This window comes from Aspergillus wentii (assembly GCF_001890725.1).
Source record: "Aspergillus wentii DTO 134E9 unplaced genomic scaffold ASPWEscaffold_7, whole genome shotgun sequence".
In the NCBI taxonomy this organism is placed as follows: domain Eukaryota; kingdom Fungi; phylum Ascomycota; class Eurotiomycetes; order Eurotiales; family Aspergillaceae; genus Aspergillus; species Aspergillus wentii.
In genome coordinates, this window is record NW_024467838.1 from 2031818 (window position 1) to 2055814 (window position 23997).

Below are 23997 nucleotides of genomic sequence, written 5' to 3' on the forward strand. Positions count from 1 at the left end.
TTGAACATCTAACCCAACAAAATAGAATAGACATCATAAAATAACATAGCATACAATAACTACCACCACTTCATCCACCCACCCGCCTTCCTCCCCTTCTTATCATCATTCCCATTCCCATTCCCACCCTCAACCCTCCCCACCGCCTCATCCTCCTCCTCCACCATCCTCAACGTCTCCTCCACAACCAACAAATCCCTCTCAATCAACTCCGCCCAATTCTGCACGTCCCCGATCTCCTTTAACCCCTCGCGCGCCGTGTCCGTCACCTTCCCCCACTGCTCGTTCTGCCTGCCCAGCTCGGTCGTCGCCCGCTGCAAATCCGCCTGCTGCTTGTCGAGCGCGGCGGTGTTGTCGTGGAGATTACGCGCGCGGTCGCGGAGCTCGGCGTCGTAGTTTGCGCCGACGGATTGTAGGGATGCGGTGAATGCGGCGCGAGCTTCGGTTGTGCGTTGGGTTTGGGAAGGGGAAGGGGAGGAGGGGTTGGTTGTCGTGTTGGTGGTTGTGTTGTTGTCGGAGGGGGAGGTTGTTGTTGGTGATGTTGGGGTGGTGGGGGAGGGGGGTTGCTGGGTTGACATTTTATTTTATTTTATTGTAGGTAGATGATGATTGTATACGAGTGTTGGTTAATTAATCTGTTGATGGATGGATATAGGATGTTTATGGATATGACAGGAACAGATTCATCAACCCCACCTCATGTGGCACGCTAGAATTGTTCTGCATATAAGCTGCAGGTAGTCATTCTGTGGAGTAAGTGATCATATATCTGGCTACTCCTATTTCACTATGAATTATCCCAAGTCCTCATCATTAAAATATTATCTAGATCAACATCAATACAAATCCCCATGCTGGCTTGATACATAAAACAGATCGCTGAATGCTCAAAAAATAATTTCATCCGAAAAACAAACGCCGTGCATGCCCAGCCAAAAGAAATATTTTCAGAGTGACAAGTTGAGTGCATATATTAGATGATCCCCGTTCGTTGAAAAAAGAAAGAAAATATCCACATCCTGTATTCCTGTGTATAATATGACAGTTTGGTCGGCTCACATATTCGCCAATTCGTGGTCAATCTGTCGGTCGAGGAACGCTCTCTTCTCGCCCGTTAATGTTGTTTGCAGTCGCTGCTCGACAAGGACGCGGACTGGGATCTTGTTAGTATGGTTATATGTATAGACTGGAATGGTGTGGTTTACTCACCCTGCTTCTTTGTCACGTTATCCAGATTGACCTCTGCTAGACAGCTCCGAACAGCCTCCGCGATGGAATGATCATCGGGCCCTCCTGCTCCCCCTCGGAAGTCAAACGCACTGGTGGGCCTCGAGTTATACCCTGCGCCGAGCGGACTGCGAGAAACTGGTCGTGGGGTGCCCCCAAGCAGGTTGTCGGTACTCTGCATCATTCCCACGCTATGTCGGCTGTTGTTCATGGGGCTGCTTTGGTAGTGACTAAGACCGCCCATGGACATGTGTCGCGAGGCCTGGTGACCTGTTGCTTGACCCATATCGGTGTACCTTGAAAAGTTCGAAAGATGCGAGTTTCTGTTTCCTGGCACGTTGCCGCCAAAATGTGCTGGTGAGTGTGGAGGCATGTACGGACCAGTGTTCCGGTTATGAGGGAACCCAGTGAGGATAGTTGACGCAGGCTTGACAGAGGAGTAGTTGGAGTGCATATCATCCATCTCCATGGCCATCTCATCTGTGTATCTTGGCGGGAACAACTTCTCCTGGCTGATGCTTGCATCTCCACGACGACCAGGGAGGTTATTGGCAAGGGCATAATCGTCCCAACGCTGGAGAGGAATGCTGCGAGGATCGAAGCCTTCGTCCTCAACAGCAACCACACGCTTATCTCCCTTTTCACCAATGACAACACGAGTACTACCCCAACCAAAGTCATCCTGTTTCCAGAAAGAGTAGAGAGGCAAGATGAAATTGTAGACCGGATAAGCAAGGATATAAATGATCATCCATCCAATGTGCTGCCACTGCCGCTTAACAAGGAAAATGATAGCTTGAAGACCATAGACACCCGCCAGAATGATGACGGAAATCAGAGGGAACGGGCCGGTATGACTAGCGACACGGTAGATCAGGTATCCCAAGTAAACACAGGTGGCTGGAAGGATGATTGTTCCCAGAAGGTCAACTAGCACAACGAATCGCATACTGAAGCAACAGAAGCCACAGAGATCTTTCAGCATGGCCACTTCCACCAAGTTGTGAACAGTAGAGTTAATCCAGCGACGTCTCTGGGACAAAAGAACGCTCCATGTCTCCGGGGCAGCAGTACTGGCGTATGCATCGGGAATGAACTTGTAGGACATGGTAGGGAAATGTTTTGCCATCAATGTCGTCAAGTAGCGGTCCTCACCAAGGGAGAGAAGATTCTTTTTATGCAGCGTGTCCACATCATTATCCGCATATTCGGCAATGAGCTTGTCGGATATAATAAGTGGTCGACCTTTATCTGCAGTTCGCAATCGATACATGCAGAAACTGACAAATGTTAGTAAACGTAGGCGAAAGATGGAATGATATAGAAAGACTTACCATCCGGGCAGACAAGTGACGGTACCGAAAAGAGATTCAAACGCCTTGGCCAAATGATGGGAAATGTAGTACTCATAGACTTGAATCATTGTCCACCAACTCCGTTCTTCATTCTGAAGACTGGTCTCTCCACAAATACCAGCAATCTTCGCATCGTTCGCACAAGCAGCAACTAGACGGTTGAGTGAATCCTCCCTAACACTCGTATCGGCGTCCACCATCAGGCAGTACTCGTAAAGTTCAGGATCAACACCGATGATATTATTGATTTGATGGAAGATCTCCAACTCAAATGGTGACATAGGTGAACGGTGGTGCACGCGGTTAAGGAAATTGAGCAGCAGAATCTGTGAATCACGCTTACCCCGGTTACCAGGCTTGGATTTGCTTTGCTCGGACTCTTTTCCAACCTTGACGAGAACGACATAAGGCACGACATTGCCCTCATATTCATAAAGACCCGAGTAGACCTTTCCATAATTCAATTGGTCGCTTCCTTGGCCAATGGACTTGAATGGCAGTGCAGGAGGGTCGATCTTTGGGTCTACCCCGAGAATATCGAGGACAATCTTTGGGGTTGGCCGATCGTTACCTCCACCAACAATCATTCCATCACAGACAACGCAGATGAGCTTTCGCTTGTTGTCATATTGCAGAGCGGTTAAAGAGTCGAGACCTTGACGCAGGGCATCCTCGCCTTCTGTGTATGCAGGGACCAGGCAAATGACGAATCTGTCCTGTGGAACGGGCCGTCGTTTGGAACCAAGCTGGAGAGCAGAAAGGAACTTGACAATCACAACAGCACAAATGAGAACGGTGAATGACAGCAGAATCCAGTTGTTGACTGTACACCTGGGCGAGTCTCGGAAATCAACCTTCCCGACATAAAACACGTTGTCAAGACAGTTCTGGGCATTTTTAAACTGCGTTGTGTCTTGCCATTTGTCAGTGACATCGGTACCGGGGTAGTTCTTAAAGAGCTCCGTCACAGATTTGGGCAGGAAACTATAGGTGTCGATATTGTTCATCATCTTCAGCGTATAGAAGTAATTGGTCAAATCGTAAATCTTCTTGTCGACAATTACCCAATACCGTTGACTGTCGGTCGCTTGGGATGAGACCACACTCCGTTTCCAAACGACATCACCCTTGTAGTATTCCTTAATTTTTGGCAAGAATTTGTCTGCATACCAGCTAATCTCGTGGAGTGCAGTGCTTTTGTCAGGTTGATTTCGGGGCCCACAGTCGTGCTTCGCCTGTGGATACAAGACGGCATCGGTGTTGTTGTTTTGCAATGTGATCGAGTCGTCGTCCACAAATGGCTTGCAGGCTTCCGTAAGAGGTGGGGGGAAGTAAGCGTCGAGGTTCTGTCCTGCAAATGGCTTCATGTTGGACGAAGTTGTCTCGATCGACGTATCACTGTGCTGAATGCGCCAGAATTTGCTAATGTCGTAAACCTTGCCATGAACGCTGACATAGAAATCGTCATCGCCTTCATGGTAACCGACTTCCTTCTCGTTCCATACTTTATCTTTATTCGGGCACAGAAGATCACCAAAAGCGATAATGTAGAAACAGACCATACCATTGAACAGAAGGATCAGGAAGAAAAGAACCAGCTTCTCACGCCAGGCCATCCGCACATCGGGGCGTTTCATTCGGCCGACATAACGAAGCACGAAGGATGGAATCCAGAAGGTCATGGCCCAAACGAAGCCCGTCCACATGCGTCGACCGGGAGTAATTTCCTTTTTCTCGATATGTTTAGGCTCACCATGTTCGGGGTCGAGTTCGCCAATGTATTGCCCAAACTCGTTATCGTAATATGTGTTGTCCCACTTCCTGTCATCACCCTTCGAGCCCAGGCCATAGTCACCTCCCATATTCATGGTATGAGGTACACTAGGAGATATTGACTTTGCTCCTCCACGAAAACTGGGAGCTAGCATACCCTTTTGCATTGAAGCATCATGCCCAACGTTCAGGAGGCTTGTCGACTCTGCCATTGGGTAGCCCATATCGGGTGCATAGCTGGGGTCCACAAGACCATTACCAAGCATGAAAGGGTTGATCGGAGGGGATTCGTCAGGCTTGAGGTCAAGCATTGTCTCTGCCTCCCACCATGCATTTTCCCTCATCCAAATACGCTGGTGGCCGACAAAGGCATCACCGTTGGTCCATCCCCGCTGAAGGATCCAGTTTTCAATGCCATCTTTGCCTTCCATACACCCTAATCGGGCATACCTACCGAAGAACTCCTCCATATCGAAATCAGCAGTGAAGTCAAGCTGTTTGAGACGTCGATTCGCCCATTCAGCAAGTCTCCAGTCACGCAATTGACGGGACACGGAACCTGCAGACCAGGTCGTAGTTGACATCAGAGAATTCAAGGCTTCGGGTGAATCGTCGGTAGGGTGCATCGATATTTGATACCAAACACGGCTGCTTCCCAACGTAGCAGGGAGATCGAATCGGCCCCGTTTGCCGAGCGAGATGCCTTCGGTGCTAACAGGGAACAGTAGCTGCCGTAGAAAAGCGTCTGTTTCGACTTCCAAGCCAACCTTTTCTAACACTCCCTGTCGCTTGTCGAGCTCGTATTCTCTTTCGTGCCATGCGGAGCCGGTAGTGATTCCCAGGTCGGCTTCAACCTGAGCCACTGCGTTATCCATCTCGTTGATTACTGAATTTCCCGCCGGGGGAATGTGGACACCATCCTCTCGCATTTCGGCGTTGATACCCAGGTTGTCATCGAACACTCCTCTCATGGCCACGGCCTTTCCAAATGCCGGTCTGGGGACATCGACAACCGTTATGCTGACAGTGTCATCGTTCGACCACTGGCCAACATGATCATTGTGTTCCTTGATCTCGCTGGCGATGGCCTCATTGACCTTGCTGATCACCCAGTCCACGAGCGCCTCGTAGATGCCTGCAACCAGAATCTCCCGCTCGTCGGTGGAGCATTTTCGAAGGAGAACCTCTGGATCCAAACCAAGCAAGCCACCCACCTCTTCACAGACATCCTCGAGTTCTTCCTGGTCGACAAAAAAGCCCGATGCGTTGCCAAGTTTCAACAAACCCGCGAGGGTTGACAAGAGACCTCGCTGGGCGGCTCCCTTGATACCGATAGCTTTGAGCGAGGCCCTGAAATCTTCCGCAGCAGCGTCATCATCTGCAGTTGGAAGATAGGACGGAGGCTTGTAAGTGCCAGACTTGTTTAATAATGAATATTCGGAGGCACTCTTTAGATCCAGGAACTCTCTCTCTGCTGGCGTTGATGCGGATGTCAAGAGATAGTAAAATACGTCAAAGGCCCGATAGCCTGGTTCGCTGGGGATATCCAACAGTCCTTTCCGAACATTGATACCGGTCGTTGAAAGGGAATAGGTTAAGCCAACCACATCGCCTTGTAATGAGAGGGTGAAGGACGCAGCAAGAGCGGAGTAGAGAGAGTACGAGGGGTTAAACGACGTGACAGCGGAAAGGAAGGGTCGAAGAACGGCCAGAGCTGTGAATGCAGTGGTGGGCGTAGGAAGAGGTAGCGCTGCCAGATATGGCTGTAGCACAGACGGGGTTGACTGATGAGTCGAACTTGGTATATGTTAGCTAGTAGCTTGCTTGAGAGGAGGATTGAAACCAACCAGAGAACGATGCAGCCATCCTCGGCTCTTCGTCTTGCATGCTCCCACGCTCTGAGTGCCAACTCCCGATCGATAGTTCCCCCGGTACGGCCATCGGGTGTCGTGCGTGTAGCAGTAAGCCAAGTGTTCACAACCAGACTTGTGCTCGCATCCAATTGATATGGCTGACCCGAGGTATAGAATGAATGCAAGGCATTGAGAAGGGTTGTGGTTGAAACCTGGGAGGCTTGCTGAGGAGATAGTCGAGGAGTACCGGTAGACAAACCAGCCGAATGGCTGGAGTAGACAGAGTAACGATTCGACATGGTCCTTATCTTAACCACGCAGTCAATACCGAAATTTAACGGAAGTTGACCAGGCGGTTATTTTGCACAACCAGACGAGGCAAAAGGTGCGTTGTCGAAAGCTGCGGGTCAAAACATGAGGGTTCTTTTCTTCACGTCGATAGCGATAACAGATAGGTGTAGAGTAAGGCGAGGATGTTTGACTTCTGGCGTCTCACGGATGATCGAAAGATGTTTCCAGATATAGGATGTGGGGTGGAGAGGGGAATTTCAACAAAACGTGCTGCAAATCATTGGTTTTTGGAGCGAGCGACTTGGAGAAATTCGATAACGAGCGTCTGGAGGATGGGGTTTAGGTTAGTGATTATGAAGAGAGGAGAAGACCGAGGGAGACCGACATTAGGATTACAGAAGAAAAAAGTAGAAAACAAGATAAACCACAGGTCGCTTCAGGTCAGGCAGAATAAGAAGAGGAGAAAAAAAGACGAAAGTCTTTGGATAAGACAGAAGAAGATCAATTGAACCTGTGATGCGAGTCGCAAAACTGCGGCCCTCTCGCATGGTATCTCCGGGTCTAGCTGGTAAATACGGGTATGGCGTAAGATACCAGAAATACGGCCAGCTGTCAGAGAGTGCTTCGGTGTTTGGAGTGTTCTGTGGTACGATTAATACTGCTATGTATGACTAGAGTGGAATATTTACTATAGTTGAGACTAGCAGGGGACTAGCTAACTCTGATAGGCTAATTGCATGCGATAGTGCATATTCCATACTTTAGTGTGTTTGCTGTTGATATCGGCAGTGGATTTATCATTTGATTATCTGTAGGATGTTGATTTGATATAAGAAAGGGGCTATAGGATCATACATTTATCTGATACTCTGCATATATCCAAACCACGTTCATTATTATAACAATGCCCAATATGGCTTTCTGAGCACTGAGAGGATTGTTGATTTTTTCCTCCATCATGTGACGTTGGACCGAGCCAGAATTGAATGGAACGTGCTCCAGCCAATCACCGCAGACGCGACGGTCAGATCCGCAGCCAAACCAGCACCCAGCAATGAGTGGCCCTATATTTGGTGCACCCTGTCTTACTGTGTCTCACTCCAGGGTCCAGTCAAGGGCGGAATCTCCCTTTTGCCACTGCAGTTCCAGTCTTTCTGCCCAGCTGTCATATGTTAGAGTCATGCATCCCATCTTCTCTTCCCACTGTCAGTTTCAGATCCTGTTGTTATTTTTACTCTTTGTCTCTCATCATGATCTTCGGCCTTAACCCGGTTAAAAAAAGAATGAATAAATATATGTAGTCTGTACTCCGTACATGCGTATGCAATACCACTCTGTGTTCACCGTACATACACCTACCTACACCTACATTTACACTACACCTACAGGGGTCGGTGTATGGTATGCCCTGTAATGGCCCATGGTGGTCGACGGAATGGGTTTTTTATTTATTTTTGATTTTATTTTCTGGCGGGCATCTTTACCCGAGGAGCAAAAAGACCCTACTAGTTTCACGCTTTTCCCTTGTGGGGCATGGGTACCTTTTTAGCTCAAGCAGATCGATCCACTCCTTTTTTTCTTCTTCCTTTTTCTTTCTGTCTTTCAGCCCATACGGTGACTTCATTTATTATCAGAAAAAAAAAATAAAAATAAAAACGGAATATTGCCCCAAACTGTGTATGTATCAAATTCAAATACCCGAGGCAGTATCGATACGTACCCACGGAAAATTCCCATAGCACGACGAAAAAAGTCAGGTACAGACGCAGAGATCCATGGATGCTCAATACATACTGCACTCTGCAAAATTGACTCTATCATAAAATGGTCGCAATGTGAGCATCGCCTAGTACTGGATAGTGGGATAGTACGGTGAACTGAGTTTCTGGCGGTCGGCCAAACAGCCCCTGATCCTCTCTGATCTTCTGATCTGTCAATGGCGTATTTGTGATTAGCATGAAATATTGGTACTATGGCCACTACGGAGTACCTACGGTTCTATCGCCAGGTGGGGATCTGTTCCTCTTGCATCTGAGACCTCCACCCGGTTATACGGACGGTTCGGCCGTCGGAGAGGGTCCAGCATATCCCACTTAGTTGATTGCCGCTCGAGGCCATCGTCATGGTGTTTTTCCCTGTATCGGTGGGCCTTATGCTTGCTGCTTATTATTCCTGCCGTCTGGCCATTGGCTGTGCTGCTCTGCTGGTGATGCACCGCTGTATTGCAATTGTATCCAGCTGGTCATGACCACGTATTACCACTTGTATTGAGCTACTGATAGCATCTGATCCTCTGGTGTCTTACACTTCTTACTATCGTGGGCGGTGACCCCGGACGCTATCAATGTCAAAAAAAGCTGTCCTTCTGGCGCCGTCCAAGGTCTTTCTCAGGCAGAGGGAAAAAAAATTCTAAAACTTCATTTCTGGCTCTGTGGATAGCCAGCAGAGAGATATCTGCTTTCCCTTCGCTTCCCGTGTTTTTTCCTCTTCTGTTTCATCCTCCAACACACTCTCGTTTTATCCCAAATCGCAAGCTTTCCAGAAATCCAGACCATCGGCGCCATCCTGTTCCCCTCTCGCCCTTACATCCAGCACTTCACCTCGCCATCATATTCGCTTCATCGCCTCAATTTGTTTCCCACGCGTTTCCACCACTTGATGCCCGGCTTGCAGTATTATTGATAGCCCAATGCAGGCAATGTGCTTGACATTACTCGGTTGCTAGGGATTCTTAATTCACTGCTAGGCACTGCCAACATTCCCGATTCCCAAAAATAGCCCGCACGAACTTTCCACATTTCCCTGATCACACAGGTCTGAGCGGGTGATCTGAAGAGTCGACTGCGTTCGAGACCAGGCGGCAAACACTCCCACATTCTTCGGATCAGTCACCATACTTCGAAAAGATCAGTTTCTTACAAGCCATAATCATCGTCGTTTTTGATTGACCTTTGAAGCCTCAAGTGTCGAGGTTTCGACACGGCTGAAATCATGGCGGGCAGTACTCCGTCTCATGCGCAGTCGTCGCTCCCATCACTGCCATCGCATCTACAATCAGATACCCACCTGACGGCACATTTAGCAAGCCGGTACAGTCTACTTCCTGATCAACTCGTCCTATGCAACTTGCTCACTGGTGATTTTCTTCTACAGGTTTCATGTTGGCTTACCAACAGCCCGCCTGTCGTCTCAAGCATTGATATGTCTCAATACTTATACTTCGTCTTCAAAAGGCCCCGATGGCGGTAAGGAGGACAGTGCCATGGGGGAGGCGGAGGATCTGGCTCGACGGGCTTTTACGAGACTAGGTGCTCGGGGAGAAAATCAAGCTATTGTGTTTCTGTAGGTGGACATGAACGCACGGATTCTATGCGGTCAGCTAACAGAGATACAGAGGGGAGAGTGGAGCTGGTAAAACGACAATTCGCGCGCATATCCTGTCCTCATTGCTCTCATTTTCATCTACCCCGCTATCGTCGAAACTATCCTATGCAACTTTTGTCTTCGACACTTTGACTACCACCAAGTCCCTGACCACGCAGACAGCGTCTAAATCCGGCCTGTTCTTGGAACTACAATACGATGGATCATCTTCCATCAACCCTACCCTGATCGGTGGTAAGGTCATTGATCACAGGTTGGAGCGGAGTCGAATTGCTTCAGTACCGACGGGTGAGCGAAGTTTCCATGTTCTCTACTACCTGCTGGCTGGTACAAGCGCTGCAGAGAAGGCCCACTTGGGTATCGATAATTCCATCCACATAACCACTTCTGGGGGTAAGCTCTCGTCCGGTTCAGTGAGCCACAAGAGATGGAGATATCTGGGCCATCCGACTCAGTTGAAGGTGGGAGTCAATGACACCGACGGCTTCCAACATTTTAAGACGGCACTAAGAAAGCTGGAATTTTCCCGGAACGAAATCGCCGAAATCTGTCAGATCCTGGCGAGTATCCTTCACCTTGGGCAGCTGGAGTTTGCCAGTGGGCAATCTACCACCACCTCTGCAGAGGAGAGTGGTGGATACTCGCATGAAGGTGGTGAGACCGTTACCATCGTGAAGAACAAGGATGTACTCGCCATCATCGCCGCCTTTTTGGGCTTGGGACTCGAGGAGCTTGAGATTAGCTTGGGCTACAAAACGAAAACAATCCACCGGGAGCGTGTGACCGTCATGCTTGATCCGAAAGGCGCACGGCAAAATGCTGATGAGCTTGCACGCACCATTTATTCTCTTCTGGTGGCCTATGTGATCGAGACGGTCAACCAAAAGATTTGTGCCGCAGAAGACAGCGTTGCAAACACCGTCTCCATTGTTGACTTTCCCGGTTTTTCTCAAGCCTGTTCTACTGGTTCTACCTTGGATCAGCTCCTTAACAATGCGGCAACTGAATCGCTCTACAACTATTGCCTCCAGTCATTCTTTGACCGAAAGGCCGATATGCTAGAGCGCGAAGAAGTGGCTGTGCCTCCTACGAGTTATTTCGATAACACGGATGCTGTGCGTGGGCTTCTGAAGCATGGAAATGGTTTGTTGAGCATTCTTGATGATCAGGGCAGGCGTGGGAGGTCTGACGCTCAATTCATTGAGAGTATCAAGAAGCGCTTTGAAAACAAGAACCCTGCCATTCTTGTCAGCAACCCGGGGCGAGCTCCTGGCAGCAACTTTGTTTCAGATACAGCCCGCTCAGCATTTACAGTAAAACACTTTGCCGGCGAGGTCGACTACCCTGCCACTGGCCTGATTGAAGAGAACGGGGAAGTCATTTCAAGTGACCTGATGAATCTCATGAAGTCCACTCGAAGCGAGTTCGTCAAGGACCTCTTTGGACAAGATGCCTTGCAAACCGTTTCTCATCCGAGAGAGAAGACGACTATTATGCAAGCACAAGTCAGTTCAAAGCCTTTGCGGATGCCGAGTATCGCCAGACGCAGGACAAACCCATCTGCCAGAATGTTCGATGCCTCCTTGGCTGAAGAAGGAGAGGAATATGAAAGCCAACCAGGTTCCATCAAGAAAGGCTCTGCGGGCCGGAAAACAGGCGTGCTTACTGGTGGTATCCAAGGTGCAGCTGGTCAATTCCTCTCCTCTCTTGAAATCGTCAATAAATGCTTGAGCTCAGCCAACTTGAACCCATACTTCGTTTTCTGTTTGAAACCAAACGATCGACGAATCGCCAATCAGTTCGACAGCAAATGCGTGCGAGCCCAAGTTCAGACCTTCGGAATCGCTGAAATCAGTCAGAGGTTGCGCAATGCTGATTTTAGCGTTTTCCTTCCATTTTCAGAGTTCCTTGGTTTGGCTGAACTCGGTAACGTTGTCGTCGGTAGTGATAAAGAAAAGTCAGAAGTCGTCCTGGACGAAAGAAAGTGGCCAGGAAATGAAGCCAGAGTTGGTAGCACTGGTGTCTTCCTTAGCGAGCGATGCTGGGCAGATCTCGCAAAGGTCGGGGAACGCGTTATCCCCTTCGCCGGTCAGCCGGACGAGGATGGCTTGCTTCACCCACGTAATGCTGCCTATATGGACTCTAAAGTGCGACTTCTCAATCCAGCCGACCAATCTCCCGGTGCCTTTATCTACGGCGAAGACAAGCAAGGATACTTTGGCAGCCGCGATCTGGATGGACGCTCTGATGCGGGAGGCTCTGCCTTCAATTCGGGTGATATGTTCCGCAATCTGGAGACCAGGCAGCAGATGCTGGAAAAGGGCAATGAGAAGGAGATGGAGGAAGTGGATGATGCCCCTGTCTCTGGTAGCCGCAAGCGGTGGATGGCACTCGTCTACATGCTGACATTTTACATTCCCGACATTGCTATCAAATTCTTTGGAAGAATGTCACGGAAGGATGTGCGACTCGCCTGGCGAGAAAAGCTGGCTATCAACATTATCATCTGGTTCAGCTGTGCCGTCGCCATTTTCTTCATTGTCGCTTTCCCTGGATTGGTTTGTCCCACACAACACGTTTATTCGGCATCTGAGTTAGCTTCTCACAACGGCAAAGATGGCCACAATTCTTACGTTGCCATCCGAGGTGTTGTTTTTGACTTAGGTTCTTTCATGCCATCTCATTACCCTGATATTGTGCCAGAGTCAGCGTTAAAGAAGTACGCTGGTGTCGATGCCACCAGCCTTTTCCCTGTCCAAGTGTCTGCTTTGTGTCAGGGCAAAGATGGGCACATCGATCCTACCGTTCTTTTGGATTACAAACCGACAAACGTCTCGGGCTCGGTGACTGCAATCAGTAGCACAGATACCAATGCCAACTACCATGACTTCCGGTATTTCACCAATGACTCTCGTCCGGATTGGTTCTACGAGCAGATGGTCATGCTACGGGCAAACTACAAAAAGGGCTTCATCGGTTACAGTTCAGATTATCTGAAGACCCTGGCAGGAAAATCCCAGTCAATCGGTAGTATCAATGGCAAAGTCTATGATCTTACCACGTACATTACAGGAGGTCGGAGATCAGCAGCTCCCCCAGGAAAATCGGTGCCTTCAAAAGTTGACACGGATTTCATGGACTCTATGGTTGTCGACCTCTTCCAGCAACTCCCCGGCCAGGACCTTTCGAAATACTGGGAAAACCTCGACATTGACTCGGGAATGCGTGAACGTATGCAACTATGCTTGGACAACTTGTTCTTCGTCGGCCATGTGGACACCCGAAATTCGCCTCAATGCCAGTTCGCCCGTTACTTCATTTTATCCATTTCGATCATTATCTGTGCGGTAATCACGTTCAAATTCTTGGCTGCTCTCCAATTCGGCAAGAAGAACGTTCCCGAGAATCTGGATAAATTCATTATTTGTCAGGTTCCGGCCTACACAGAAGATGAAGAATCCCTTCGCCGAGCTATCGACTCTATGGCACGCATGCGCTATGATGACAAGCGTAAACTTCTTCTCGTCATCTGCGATGGTATGATTATTGGTCAAGGTAACGACCGTCCTACTCCACGGATTGTTTTGGACATCTTCGGTGTCCCAGAATCGGTCGATCCCGAGCCTCTTAGCTTTGACAGTTTGGGTGAAGGTATGAAGCAACACAACATGGCCAAGGTCTATTCCGGTCTATATGAAGTACAAGGTCATATCGTTCCTTTCCTCGTCGTTGTCAAGGTTGGAAAGCCGTCTGAGGTATCGAGGCCTGGAAACCGAGGCAAGCGTGACTCCCAAATGGTTCTCATGCGGTTCTTGAATCGTGTCCATTACAACCTTCCTATGAGTCCCATGGAACTGGAAATGTATCACCAAATACGGAATATCATCGGTGTCAATCCCACATTCTATGAGTTTATCTTGCAGGTCGATGCCGATACGGTGGTTGCCCAAGATGCAGGAACACGAATGGTAGCTGCGTTCCTGGGTGATACTCGACTCATTGGTGTCTGTGGAGAAACAGCTTTAACCAACGCCAAAACATCCGCGGTTACTATGATGCAGGTTTATGAATACTACATTTCGCACAACCTTATCAAGGCCTTCGAAAGTCTTTTCGGATCCGTTACGTGTTTGCCTGGTTGTTTCACGATGTATCGTATTCGCTCCGCGGAGAACGCAAAACCACTGTTCGTTAGCAAGGAAATCGTCGAGACCTACTCTGAGATTCGAGTTGATACCTTGCATATGAAGAACCTGCTGCACCTGGGTGAGGATCGTTATTTGACGACCCTGCTTCTGAAGCATCATCCGAAGTACAAGACCAAGTTTATCTTCCGTGCCAATGCCTGGACCATCGCTCCGGAGCAGTGGTCAGTCTTCCTATCGCAACGTCGTCGCTGGATTAACTCGACTGTCCACAACCTGATCGAACTGATTCCTATTCAACAACTCTGTGGTTTCTGCTGCTTTAGTATGCGCTTTATTGTCTTTGTCGATCTTCTCAGTACCGTCATCATGCCTGTCACCGTGGCGTACATTATCTATCTCATTGTGTGGCTTGTCCGGGACACGTCTGTGGTTCCCTATACAGCCTTCATTCTTCTAGGTGTGACATACGGTCTTCAGGCATTTGTTTTCATCCTTCGCCGCAAGTGGGAAATGGTTGGCTGGATGATTGTATACATCCTTGCAATTCCCGTGTACTCCTTGGCCCTTCCGCTCTACTCCTTCTGGCACATGGATGACTTTTCTTGGGGAAACACTCGTGTTATTACCGGAGAGAGTGGCCGGAAGGTCGTCATCTCAGACGAAGGCAAATTCGACCCAGCCTCAATCCCGAAGAAGCGATGGGAAGAATATCAAGCCGAACTGTGGGAGGCCCAAACGTCGCGCGACGACCGGTCCGAAATTTCTGGTATTTCCTACGGTACTAAGAACTTCCCTGTTGCTCACTCGGATTACGGATTCCCTGGTTCTCGACCCATGTCACAGCTCGAACAGCTGCCTCGCTATGGATCTCGCATGTCACTGGCTCCATCCGAACGGATGAGCCGACACATGGACATGGAGATGGAAGATATTGCTGGATCGCCCACTGACGATGCCATTCTCGCGGAGATCCGAAACATCCTTCACACGGCAGACTTGATGACTGTCACAAAGAAGAGCATCAAGCAAGAACTGGAAAGACGGTTCGGTGTCAACTTGGACTACAAACGGCCATACATCAACTCAGGTAAGAATACCTCTACTCTCAAAATCTATCATATCATGAGCAAATTTCTGACATTTTTTCTACAGCTACCGAAGCCGTTCTATCCGGTATCCTTTGATCCCCTCTACCCAATCCACTCACGGCACTGTACAAAGTCCCCCTTTACTTCATTTGCACGATTACATAATGATAATATTTCTCTTTCCCCCCCTCGCTTATTGTTCTCCTAATACTCATTTATGATCTTCGATTTGGATTCTTTCGGGATGTTGCATGTCGTGCTGTTTGCTTTTCGTCAGTTTAAGCCAGGAGTTGTATTATTATTCTTTGTTCCAGGGTTGTCTATTTGATCAGGTTTTACATATTATGGAGCGTGAATTTCTATGAGGCTGTTATAGTTTCTTATCTAGACTGGTTTTTCTTTTATCATCATCATCATTAGCATTTGTGTCTGGATATCGAGCGGCTGTGACATAATAACAATACCTTTTATGTATATTGGCTGGGCGCATTATTATTTAAAAACTGTTATTTTTCTTCAGGGCTTTAAATTGCTTCTTCTTTTTTTTTTTTTTTTTCGCCTTTAAATGAATATTATTTGCTATGTTCTAGAATGGTTGCTCATATTGTATGTCCAACAGGTGTGCAACCTGTCTAAATGAAGCTAAGACTATAATTAGCACTTGGAAAACAAATAGCATATGATGAGAATACATATACATAGGAATTGCAGTAAGCACAAGATCAAATAATACATTTCAAAAGCTATCACTATAATCGCAATCACAGACGCTCCGAGTGGTATCAAACAAACATCAAGATTTTATGTCCAGATCTTAACAAAAAAGAGTCGAAGTCATGATATATCTATCCCATCTCATCCGATCTAAAAAGACGGGAGAATAGATGGCTCGGCCGGCTTGGGTGTTTTGCGATCATCCTGCATTCCGAGAATCTGCCAGGCGCGACCCATCATGCCGTGACCCGTGCCCTGGGGGAACTCGCCATGGACGGAATTCCGGAGCATGTGACGCTGGGCTCGTTCACGGAGGGCGCGTTCTTGTTTTGCGGCTGCGACGCGGTCTTGTTCGCGCTCGTGACTGACAATGTCATTTTTCCATTCGGACCAGCGCTCGAAGTTCTCCCGGTTTTGGAGGACTTGGTAGCGGAGTTTTGTCTTGGATGGGCGCCAGGCTACCCGGCTGCTGTTGTCTTGGGACATGGTGGATCGGAGGTCGGTGACATTGGAGTCCTTGGTGAGTTTGAGCAGATGGCCGAGGACGTCTCGGCTTTCGGAGGCGGTTTGCTGTAGCTTCTCGCGCTGGGGGTTGGCGCTGGCTTGGGTGAGCGGCACGTCAAGCCAGGAGTGCATATCTGCTGATCGTTGGACGGAGTATGGGTCGAGCATGTTCACGCGGCGGTTCTCTTCGCGGAGGAAGCGCACGGCAGCTTGGAGGCTTTGGACTTCGGCACGGAGGGCTTCGTTCTCACGCATCGTCGCCAGCGAGATGCTACTATCGACCACGACGCCATCGCCTGTAGACGTGACTCCGGCTGTACCAGAGACTCTCTTGACTCTCTCTAGGCGAGCCTTCAACTCGTCTCGTTCAGTTTCCATCACTTCCAGCTCTTTTCGCTGATTTTCCATGGCCCCTGAAAGTTCCGACTCCTTTGCCTGCATTTCTTCAATCTTGGCCTCGAGATCCTTTACCATAGCGGCCTTCTTGCTCGCCTCACGCATCCGGGACTCAATAAGTTCCACCTTGATAGCTTGTTCTTCGATGGTTTTGTCTTTAACACCCAGAGCAGTTGAGGCTTCGTGAATCTCATTCTTCAGCTGCCGAATCTCCTCATCGGCATCTGGAGAAATAGTCTTGTTCGACTTGAGCTCCCCGGCTCTTGCAATCCAGGGAGAAGGGCGTTTCTCGAATTCGGTGGTAATGGTCAGGTCAGACGAGATGGAATCAAGTTCCTCTAGATAGCCACCCAGAGTGCGCAGTTTATTGGCAAGCAATGTCATCGCATCACTGCTATCAGTCCCTTGCTCGGAAGGCTGGACATACGAGGAGGAAGTCTGTGACATGCTCTCCAATGTGTCATTGAGAGCTAATGGCTCCAAGCGTTCCTCATCGCTGATAATCGCAACGATGTTCTCCCCAAGCTGCCTGGCAAGGTTTGAAATTTCATCGGCAGCTTCCTCGGTTCTCTTGAAGGGTTCGGCTGCGACGTTAGAAAGGGCAAGGGATCTGGATTGCAATTCTTCTAGCGAGCGGTAAATCTTTCCCATTGCCACCTTGAGCCCACGCGCTTGAGATACAAATCCATCCATCTTGTTGTATAGGAACTTGTTTTCTTCATCGCCCGCTTCGGGCACCACGAGCTTAGATTGGAGCAATGACCTGAGACGTGATATAGATGTTGCAGAATGGTCAAGGTAAGACTGCGTCAACGATGAACGCATGCATAGCTCATCAGCGAAAGTCTCCAAGGAGGCGGGAAGGACTGTCTCTGCAAGATGCGACAGCAGAGCAATGGACCGTTGCAGCTCCACAGCACACTTCTTCATATTCAGCTCGTTTTTCTTCAGGCTCTCAACCCAGAAGTTCAATGTGCGTTCCACTGGCTCCAGCTCGAATAATGTTCCCTTGACGGCACCAAAGCCCTCGGCAGAACAGCTACTAATATAGTTCACAAACCGGTCGCAGATGGAGGCAATCCACATCAGCTTCCCAAGGACGTCGGGGGCTGTAAAAATCTCTTCTTGTGCGATAGACACGGAGGATTGGTCGGAAACCTTTTCACGGATAGTGCTGTTCATCAACGAAGCCTTGAAGCTAACACGCTTGAAGCGTAGCAACGCGAGGATTGAATTCCGCTCCCCATCGAAATATTCAGGAAGATACAACTTCAAGATTGAAAGATGCTGGATAGCTTCTTCTGCCTCCATACGGCTAAGCTCAATATCAATACTCTTGGTTTGGGCCTTGGAGACAGAAGCCTGAAGTTTCGTGTTGAGATCCATCATAGATCGAGACCGAGTCGTGAGATCGCTGGCTTCGGCTTCCGAAATCTGCTGGGACGCCCGCATATCCTCCAAATCGCCCTGCATAGTCGACACCAGCTCCCGAAAGCGAACCAGAGTATATTCCAAGTCATCGATAACTTCGTCCTGCTGGGTAATCTTACGGCATTGTTCGTTGAAAAGAGTTTCCCTGTAGTCAATTTCTTCCTGGAGTTGTTTTTCGGTCTCAATGTGATTGTACTCAAGCTCGTCATTGATCTCCTTCAGAGCTTCCAAGTCCTCGATTGCGGCATTGAGCTCGTTGATCTCTTCTTGGTAGCGCATGTTCTTGTCAGCAAGCTCCTCGATCATTTCCTCGGCACCAAGGGCAGTCTCCAATTGCTGCTTGAGATCTTCAACGTTGTTATCTGACACGAGAAGCTTTGCCTTGGTAGACTCGTACTGGGACTTGATAGATGCATATTCTTCGAGGTCCTGCTCAAGTTCCTTGATCTGGTCTTTCAATTCGCTTTCTTGTTGCTGGGTCATATCGCGGAGGCGGATCAAGGCTTCCCGGAGACGTTCGTTGGTTTTCTCCATCTGTAACCATCCATGGCTAGCCTTCTCCTCGGGGCTCATGACCTGGCCAAGTTCCTCGTTCTCTTCCCGTAGAACATCAAGTTCAAGTTGGAGCTCTTCTACCTTGAGTCTCAGGGCTTCGCATTCATGCTTGTGGGCATCCGCTGTCTCTTCCGCCATTTCACGGTCAAGGGTGGCCATTTCCATGAGCGATTCATGCTCAGCCTGAAGTCTTTCTACCTCCTCGGCCTTGGCCTCTGACTCCTTCAGCTTTTTGCGTAGCTCGCCAATCTCGAGTTGCTGGGGTTGATATTTGGCCTGCAACTTTTGAATGATCCCTTCGAACTTGTCACGTTCAGCCTGCAACTTTTCGAGGTTCTTGAGTTTATCACGGTCGTCGGTTCGTTTCTTCTCCATTACCTTCAGCTTTGTCTTCAGTTCCTCAAGCTCTCGTGAGACGGCATTGCTCTGCGCTGGTCGTGGTGAAGTTGTTGGGGAGAATCCAGTTCGAGCAGCTCGTGAGGTTCCAGCCTGCTGCTTCGCCACTCTGGGTGTCATGGCTGGGTCTTCAGAGGCATCCACATCATGAGGGTCGATGTCATCGGAATGGCTGCTCGCCCTCTTCTCTGCTTCTTCGGAAGCTTTTTTCGGGGCTACTTGGCGCAAAGAAGGTCGTTTCGTTAGCCCCGATTGTGCGGCTGCCGCGCCCTGGAGGCTTTGTCTAGATGATTTGTGGGTTGGGCCGGATACAGATGGTCGCGATGTCCGCGCAGCGGTCGAAGGTGGTGGCGGAGGGCCCATCGAGGACTTGGCACCCACTGATGGTCGAGACTTGGGTGCTACCGTAGATGGCCGCGAGGTACCACTGATAGATGATCGAGTAGACCCACCGGAAGGCGTTGAGAGCTGCTTCGTCGGCGATTTTGTAGGAGACTGTTTAGCAGCGAGACAATTAGCAAAAGGAAAGACGAATGTGGATATCCGCGGCATACCCTCAATGACGCCCGTTGTGTCGCCGCGACTCTCGATGCAGGAGATGGACTAACAGCACTGACACTATTCCGCTTAACATTCGTAGACGACAAGCTGCCTGGCTTTTTAATCCCAGCACCGCCTTGCGCGACACCTGTCTGCGCTCGTGCTCTGCCCGGAACTGCATTGCTTGCGCTCCCCTTAACAGCAGCTTCCCGGGTTGGCTGCTGCTCAACGACCGCAGCTATAGCAGGTGGTCGGATAAACATGCCAAATCCTGGCTCACAGTCGAAATAACGTTCCCCCTGGACAGATCCATCGTTTTTCCCTGTCGGTTCGTCCAATTCGACACCGACCCAATCTCCGCTCGAGAAATGCGTTGTGCCAGCAAACCGAACGGTGGCCTGCCGACCGTCAGTCAGAGTGACCACAAGGCCGGGCGATAAGTTAGCCATTGTGAATCATGCAGGACGAAATTCTGCCTCCAACAGCGCCCCGCAGAGAGTCGGATTCAATGGTGGCGGGGATGGGCGGAGGTCGTTGTTGTTGATGTGTTGGTTCGGGGGGATCATCGGAGTGTGAAGACGCGATCCCGCGCTTGATATTGGAGCCTGAGGCAGAAACGTCGTCACCTGCTTTGAATAGCTTCACTTTGTCTTTTAACTTTATTTTTGAAATATTTGATACTATATCCTAATTGATTTGGCGATTTTATCTCATATTTCTTTTCTTCTAATACCGTGATATCGTATTTACCAAATTAAAAGCACCACAAACATCCTTCTAAGATCCAGGGCTGGCACATGTATATATAATCGATTTGTTGACACCAAGTTGTCGAATAGTCTCTAAAACTTGCTAATTTGCCAATTCAAAAACCAGACCAGACTATCTATCTATAATTACTAGCAAATTGACCAGAACAGCAGGATATAAAGAAGGATGGCTGATTCGACGAAACCAGTCCCTCGAATACTTCCAATCCCATGACGTCGAATTGCTTCAGATTCAGCGCAAAATCTACTGCAACACCATTATTATTCATCATGGCCAATCGTAAATCACAATGTCAAATAACTTCACTGTACCCCTTACGTTTTCCAAATCCCCTCCTAGTACTCTCTAAACCCTTGACCACGACCTGTCGACAATCCTTCATCCCCGCCAGCCCTTGACTCGCCCTACCCTCCATTTCCCCTTTGGGTCTATCACAGCTAATGTCGTGTTCAGGTTAGACGCGATGCCACCAAACAAGCAGCTGTCTGGCGTTTGACAGGAGTATTCCTGGCAGGATTCCCTGCATTTGCCCTTTTGAAGGGTTGCATACGGCGTATAACCCTATGATGCTGACGACAGATGCAGTAGACTGAGATTCATTATTTAAAGTCTGGATTCTTTGCTTTTTTCATCACTCTGTTATGCTATCATCAATACAATTTGTTGTTATTGCTGCTCAATAATTTTTTATCATATTGTGAAAACGCAAAGATGCAATTGATATATCCCGCGATATGGTCTGCTCTGGCCGGCATAATTGCCGCGGATGCCCCTTCAGGCAGAGAATGGGCCGAGAGATCCATCTACGTTCGTTTCTGTTATCCAACGGCATTAAATTGATCTGGAGCTAATGTGGTCTTATAGCAAATCATGACCGACCGTTTCGCACGACCAGAAGGTGCCACTGATGCTCCTTGTGACCCATACAAATACTGCGGGGGCTCCTGGGCTGGGATCATAGAGAACTTGGATTACATCGAGGAGCTTGGCTTTACGGCCATACAGATTTCCCCGGTTGTGGAGAACATCCATGGTGACACAAAGTACGGCGAGGCATACCATGGTTACTGGCCAACTAATATTCACTCCTTGAATGACAAGTTTGGGACTGCTGAGGATCTTCGGAACCTGGCAAATGAGCTTCATGAACGGGACATGTATCTCATGGTTGATGTTGTGATCAACGACATGGCCCAAGCCGTAAATGGCTCCATGTTGGATGAGCCTGCGCCGGAAATCGACTGGTCTCAGCTGGTTCCATTCAACGACGAGAAATATTACCATTCTTTTTGCGAGATAACGGATTGGGATGACCCGGAGATCTATCAGAAATGCTGGTTTGCTGCGGAAGGCGTCGCCCTTCCAGACTTGAAGACGGAGGATGAGACAGTTGCTTTGGCGATCCAGGAATGGATTCAAGAGCTCGTTGGCAACTATTTCATTGATGGTCTTCGCATCGACGCCGCCAAACATATGAATGACGAATATCTGGGCAACTTTACTCAGGCGGCTGGCGTTTTCACAATGGGCGAGGCATATGCGACAAACACGAGCTTGGTTTGCGGATACCAGGAACTCGTTTCTGGGGTTCTGAACTATCCTCTTCACGCTCCGATAATCCAGGCCTTCACCGCAGGAGATATGCCAGGGCTTGCTGACGAGGTTCGTTCAGTACGAGACGAATGCGAGGATATCACTCGTCTGGGAACCTTTGTCGAGAACCATGATATTCCTCGTTTTGCGTCGTTAATCAATGACACCACGGTATGCCTCGAGCCTTTAAGTCAGTCTGTGATCCCACTAACATCAGCCAGTTAGCCAAGAACGCAATGGCCTTTAATATACTGTCCGATGGAATCCCTATTGGTAAGTTCTCCTGATCCGCCAGGTTCACGCACAGGCTCACATAAGCAGTTTACCAAGGACAGGAGCAGCACATGACAGGCAATTACTCGCCCTTTAACCGCGAGGCCCTGTGGAACACTGGCTACAAGAAAGACGGATCTTTGTTCAACCTGACGGCAACACTGAACAGACTTCGGAACCATGCTATCGAAGTCGATAATCACTATGTGACCAGCCGCAGCGAGGAGCTTTACCTGGACGGATCAACGTACGCCACGCGAAAAGGCACTGAGGGGGCGCAGGTAGTGTCTGTCTTCTCCAATCAGGGCTCCGACGGCGGCAGATATCAACTTGCATTGAACGGAGGCTTTGCTCCGGGCACTGAAGTCATCGAAATACTGGACTGCACCACTATGGTGGCTAACAATGCAGGCAATATCACGGTGGACATGGACGCTGGGGAACCTAGGGTCTTCTTTCCCATTCAGAGCATGAAGAATTCCGGTCTATGTGGGTTCCGCCATGAAAAAAAGTCGACACCAAATAGCTCGAGTGGTTCTAAGAATAGGGGCGATCCGAACAAGAAGGCCTCTTCGACAGGTCACCGTGAGTCGGTACCGGTTCTGCCCGTGGTTCTATGTGCATTTGCAGCTGTCAGGTGGATTCTGTAGGAGATTCCCCCTTTTTTCCCTGTATATATATTGGACATATTCCCAATGAGGATATAGAGTAAATGGACCAGTTAGTATCAAATAGAAGAGGGCACTGCAAAAAATAATTGAAACATTCACCGGTTGTAACACTGAGTCAGGTTAAGTCCCTGAAGGGTCGAAGAAAATCGGTGGGCCTTAATTTCGGGTTTAGCGCCCACCCACCGTTGGATTCTGCCGGACAGAGAAAACAAATAAACCACCAGGACAAAGCCATTGTTGTCTCGTTATGCGTGGTCAATTTTCTTCAAATTAGACAAAATGCCATTATTAGGTTACTTATGACTGATTCTATGTGTATTTTCCCTCCCACATATCCATACTTCTCCCAGACTGACCCCCCTTCGCCAGATTGTTCCTCCATCCCTCCACCATCACCAGGCGGTGAGACTGGCGGTGAACAGCTTCACGTGATGGACCCTAGCGGGCAGGGAGCAACATGAAGCAAAGCATAGGGGGGGGCACCGCGCCAACTGCCAGCAGCACACCCACTCTCTCTTCTCCCCCTCAAACACTGTCCTTTCCTGTCTCTCCTCTTATCTGCTGCGAGCAGTTGTTCTGGCGTTTCTTTTTCTCTCCTCTTCTTTCCCCCGTGTCCCAGACACGCCCTGTCCTCCAGGATATCTGCTGTTGGCATTGTTATTGTTGGAAGGGATCGGGAATGGTTGTGATCCTCTTAGACAGAGTGCTCCGCCGCTTGTTGGTCTCACTTTGAGCTCCAACGCTTTTCAAATCCGCCGACCCTCGACGCATCCCGGTTCGCGCTCGAACACTTCTCCCCTCTCATCTGATCCCCTCGTGGTTGGTGAGATTCCTCGACCCTCGTTCGATATCGCGACCCAATTCCCGTTTGCCGAGTACCCAATCTATCAATCTACCTTTCCCCGCGAGTCCTAATCTGGCTGCATGGCGTGAGGTGAGTCGTGGCTACGGAGGACTCGAAAGATACTCTGAGATTAAGTCCCCGATCGGGGGAATTTCATTGGATGAATTCTAACATTTATTTCCTCTGCAAA

The 23997-nt window shown here is 49.1% G+C and overlaps 4 protein-coding genes across 4 annotated transcripts; 2 read left to right on the plus strand and 2 right to left on the minus strand.

The window, feature by feature from the left end:
- Window positions 1-16: 16 nt before the first annotated feature.
- Window positions 17-894, minus strand: ASPWEDRAFT_666894 (uncharacterized protein). Its single transcript, XM_040838859.1, has one exon. It carries the CDS (start codon window positions 576-578, stop codon window positions 60-62), a length of 519 nt encoding a protein of 172 aa, XP_040686139.1. The 5' UTR covers window positions 579-894; the 3' UTR covers window positions 17-59.
- Window positions 817-6669, minus strand: csmB (putative chitin synthase). The gene is made up of 4 exons (XM_040838858.1): window positions 6203-6669; window positions 2562-6152; window positions 1210-2507; window positions 817-1153 (listed from the first exon to the last, which is right to left on the minus strand). The coding sequence occupies exons 1-4, from the start codon at window positions 6505-6507 to the stop codon at window positions 1056-1058; spliced, it is 5292 nt and encodes a 1763-aa protein (XP_040686140.1). The 5' UTR covers window positions 6508-6669; the 3' UTR covers window positions 817-1055.
- A 2821-nt stretch (window positions 6670-9490) lies between these two features.
- Window positions 9491-15327, plus strand: chsE (chitin synthase class Va; the record flags this gene model as incomplete). Its single annotated transcript, XM_040828750.1, has 3 exons — window positions 9491-9588; window positions 9653-9841; window positions 9894-15327. The coding sequence occupies 3 exons, from the start codon at window positions 9491-9493 to the stop codon at window positions 15325-15327; spliced, it is 5721 nt and encodes a 1906-aa protein (XP_040686141.1).
- Window positions 15328-21296: 5969 nt separating this feature from the next.
- ASPWEDRAFT_31364 (alpha-amylase) lies at window positions 21297-22942 on the plus strand (the record flags this gene model as incomplete). Its single annotated transcript, XM_040833540.1, has 3 exons — window positions 21297-22190; window positions 22241-22292; window positions 22341-22942. 3 exons carry the CDS (start codon window positions 21297-21299, stop codon window positions 22940-22942), a joined length of 1548 nt encoding a protein of 515 aa, XP_040686142.1.
- Between the last annotated feature and the right edge of the window lie 1055 nt (window positions 22943-23997).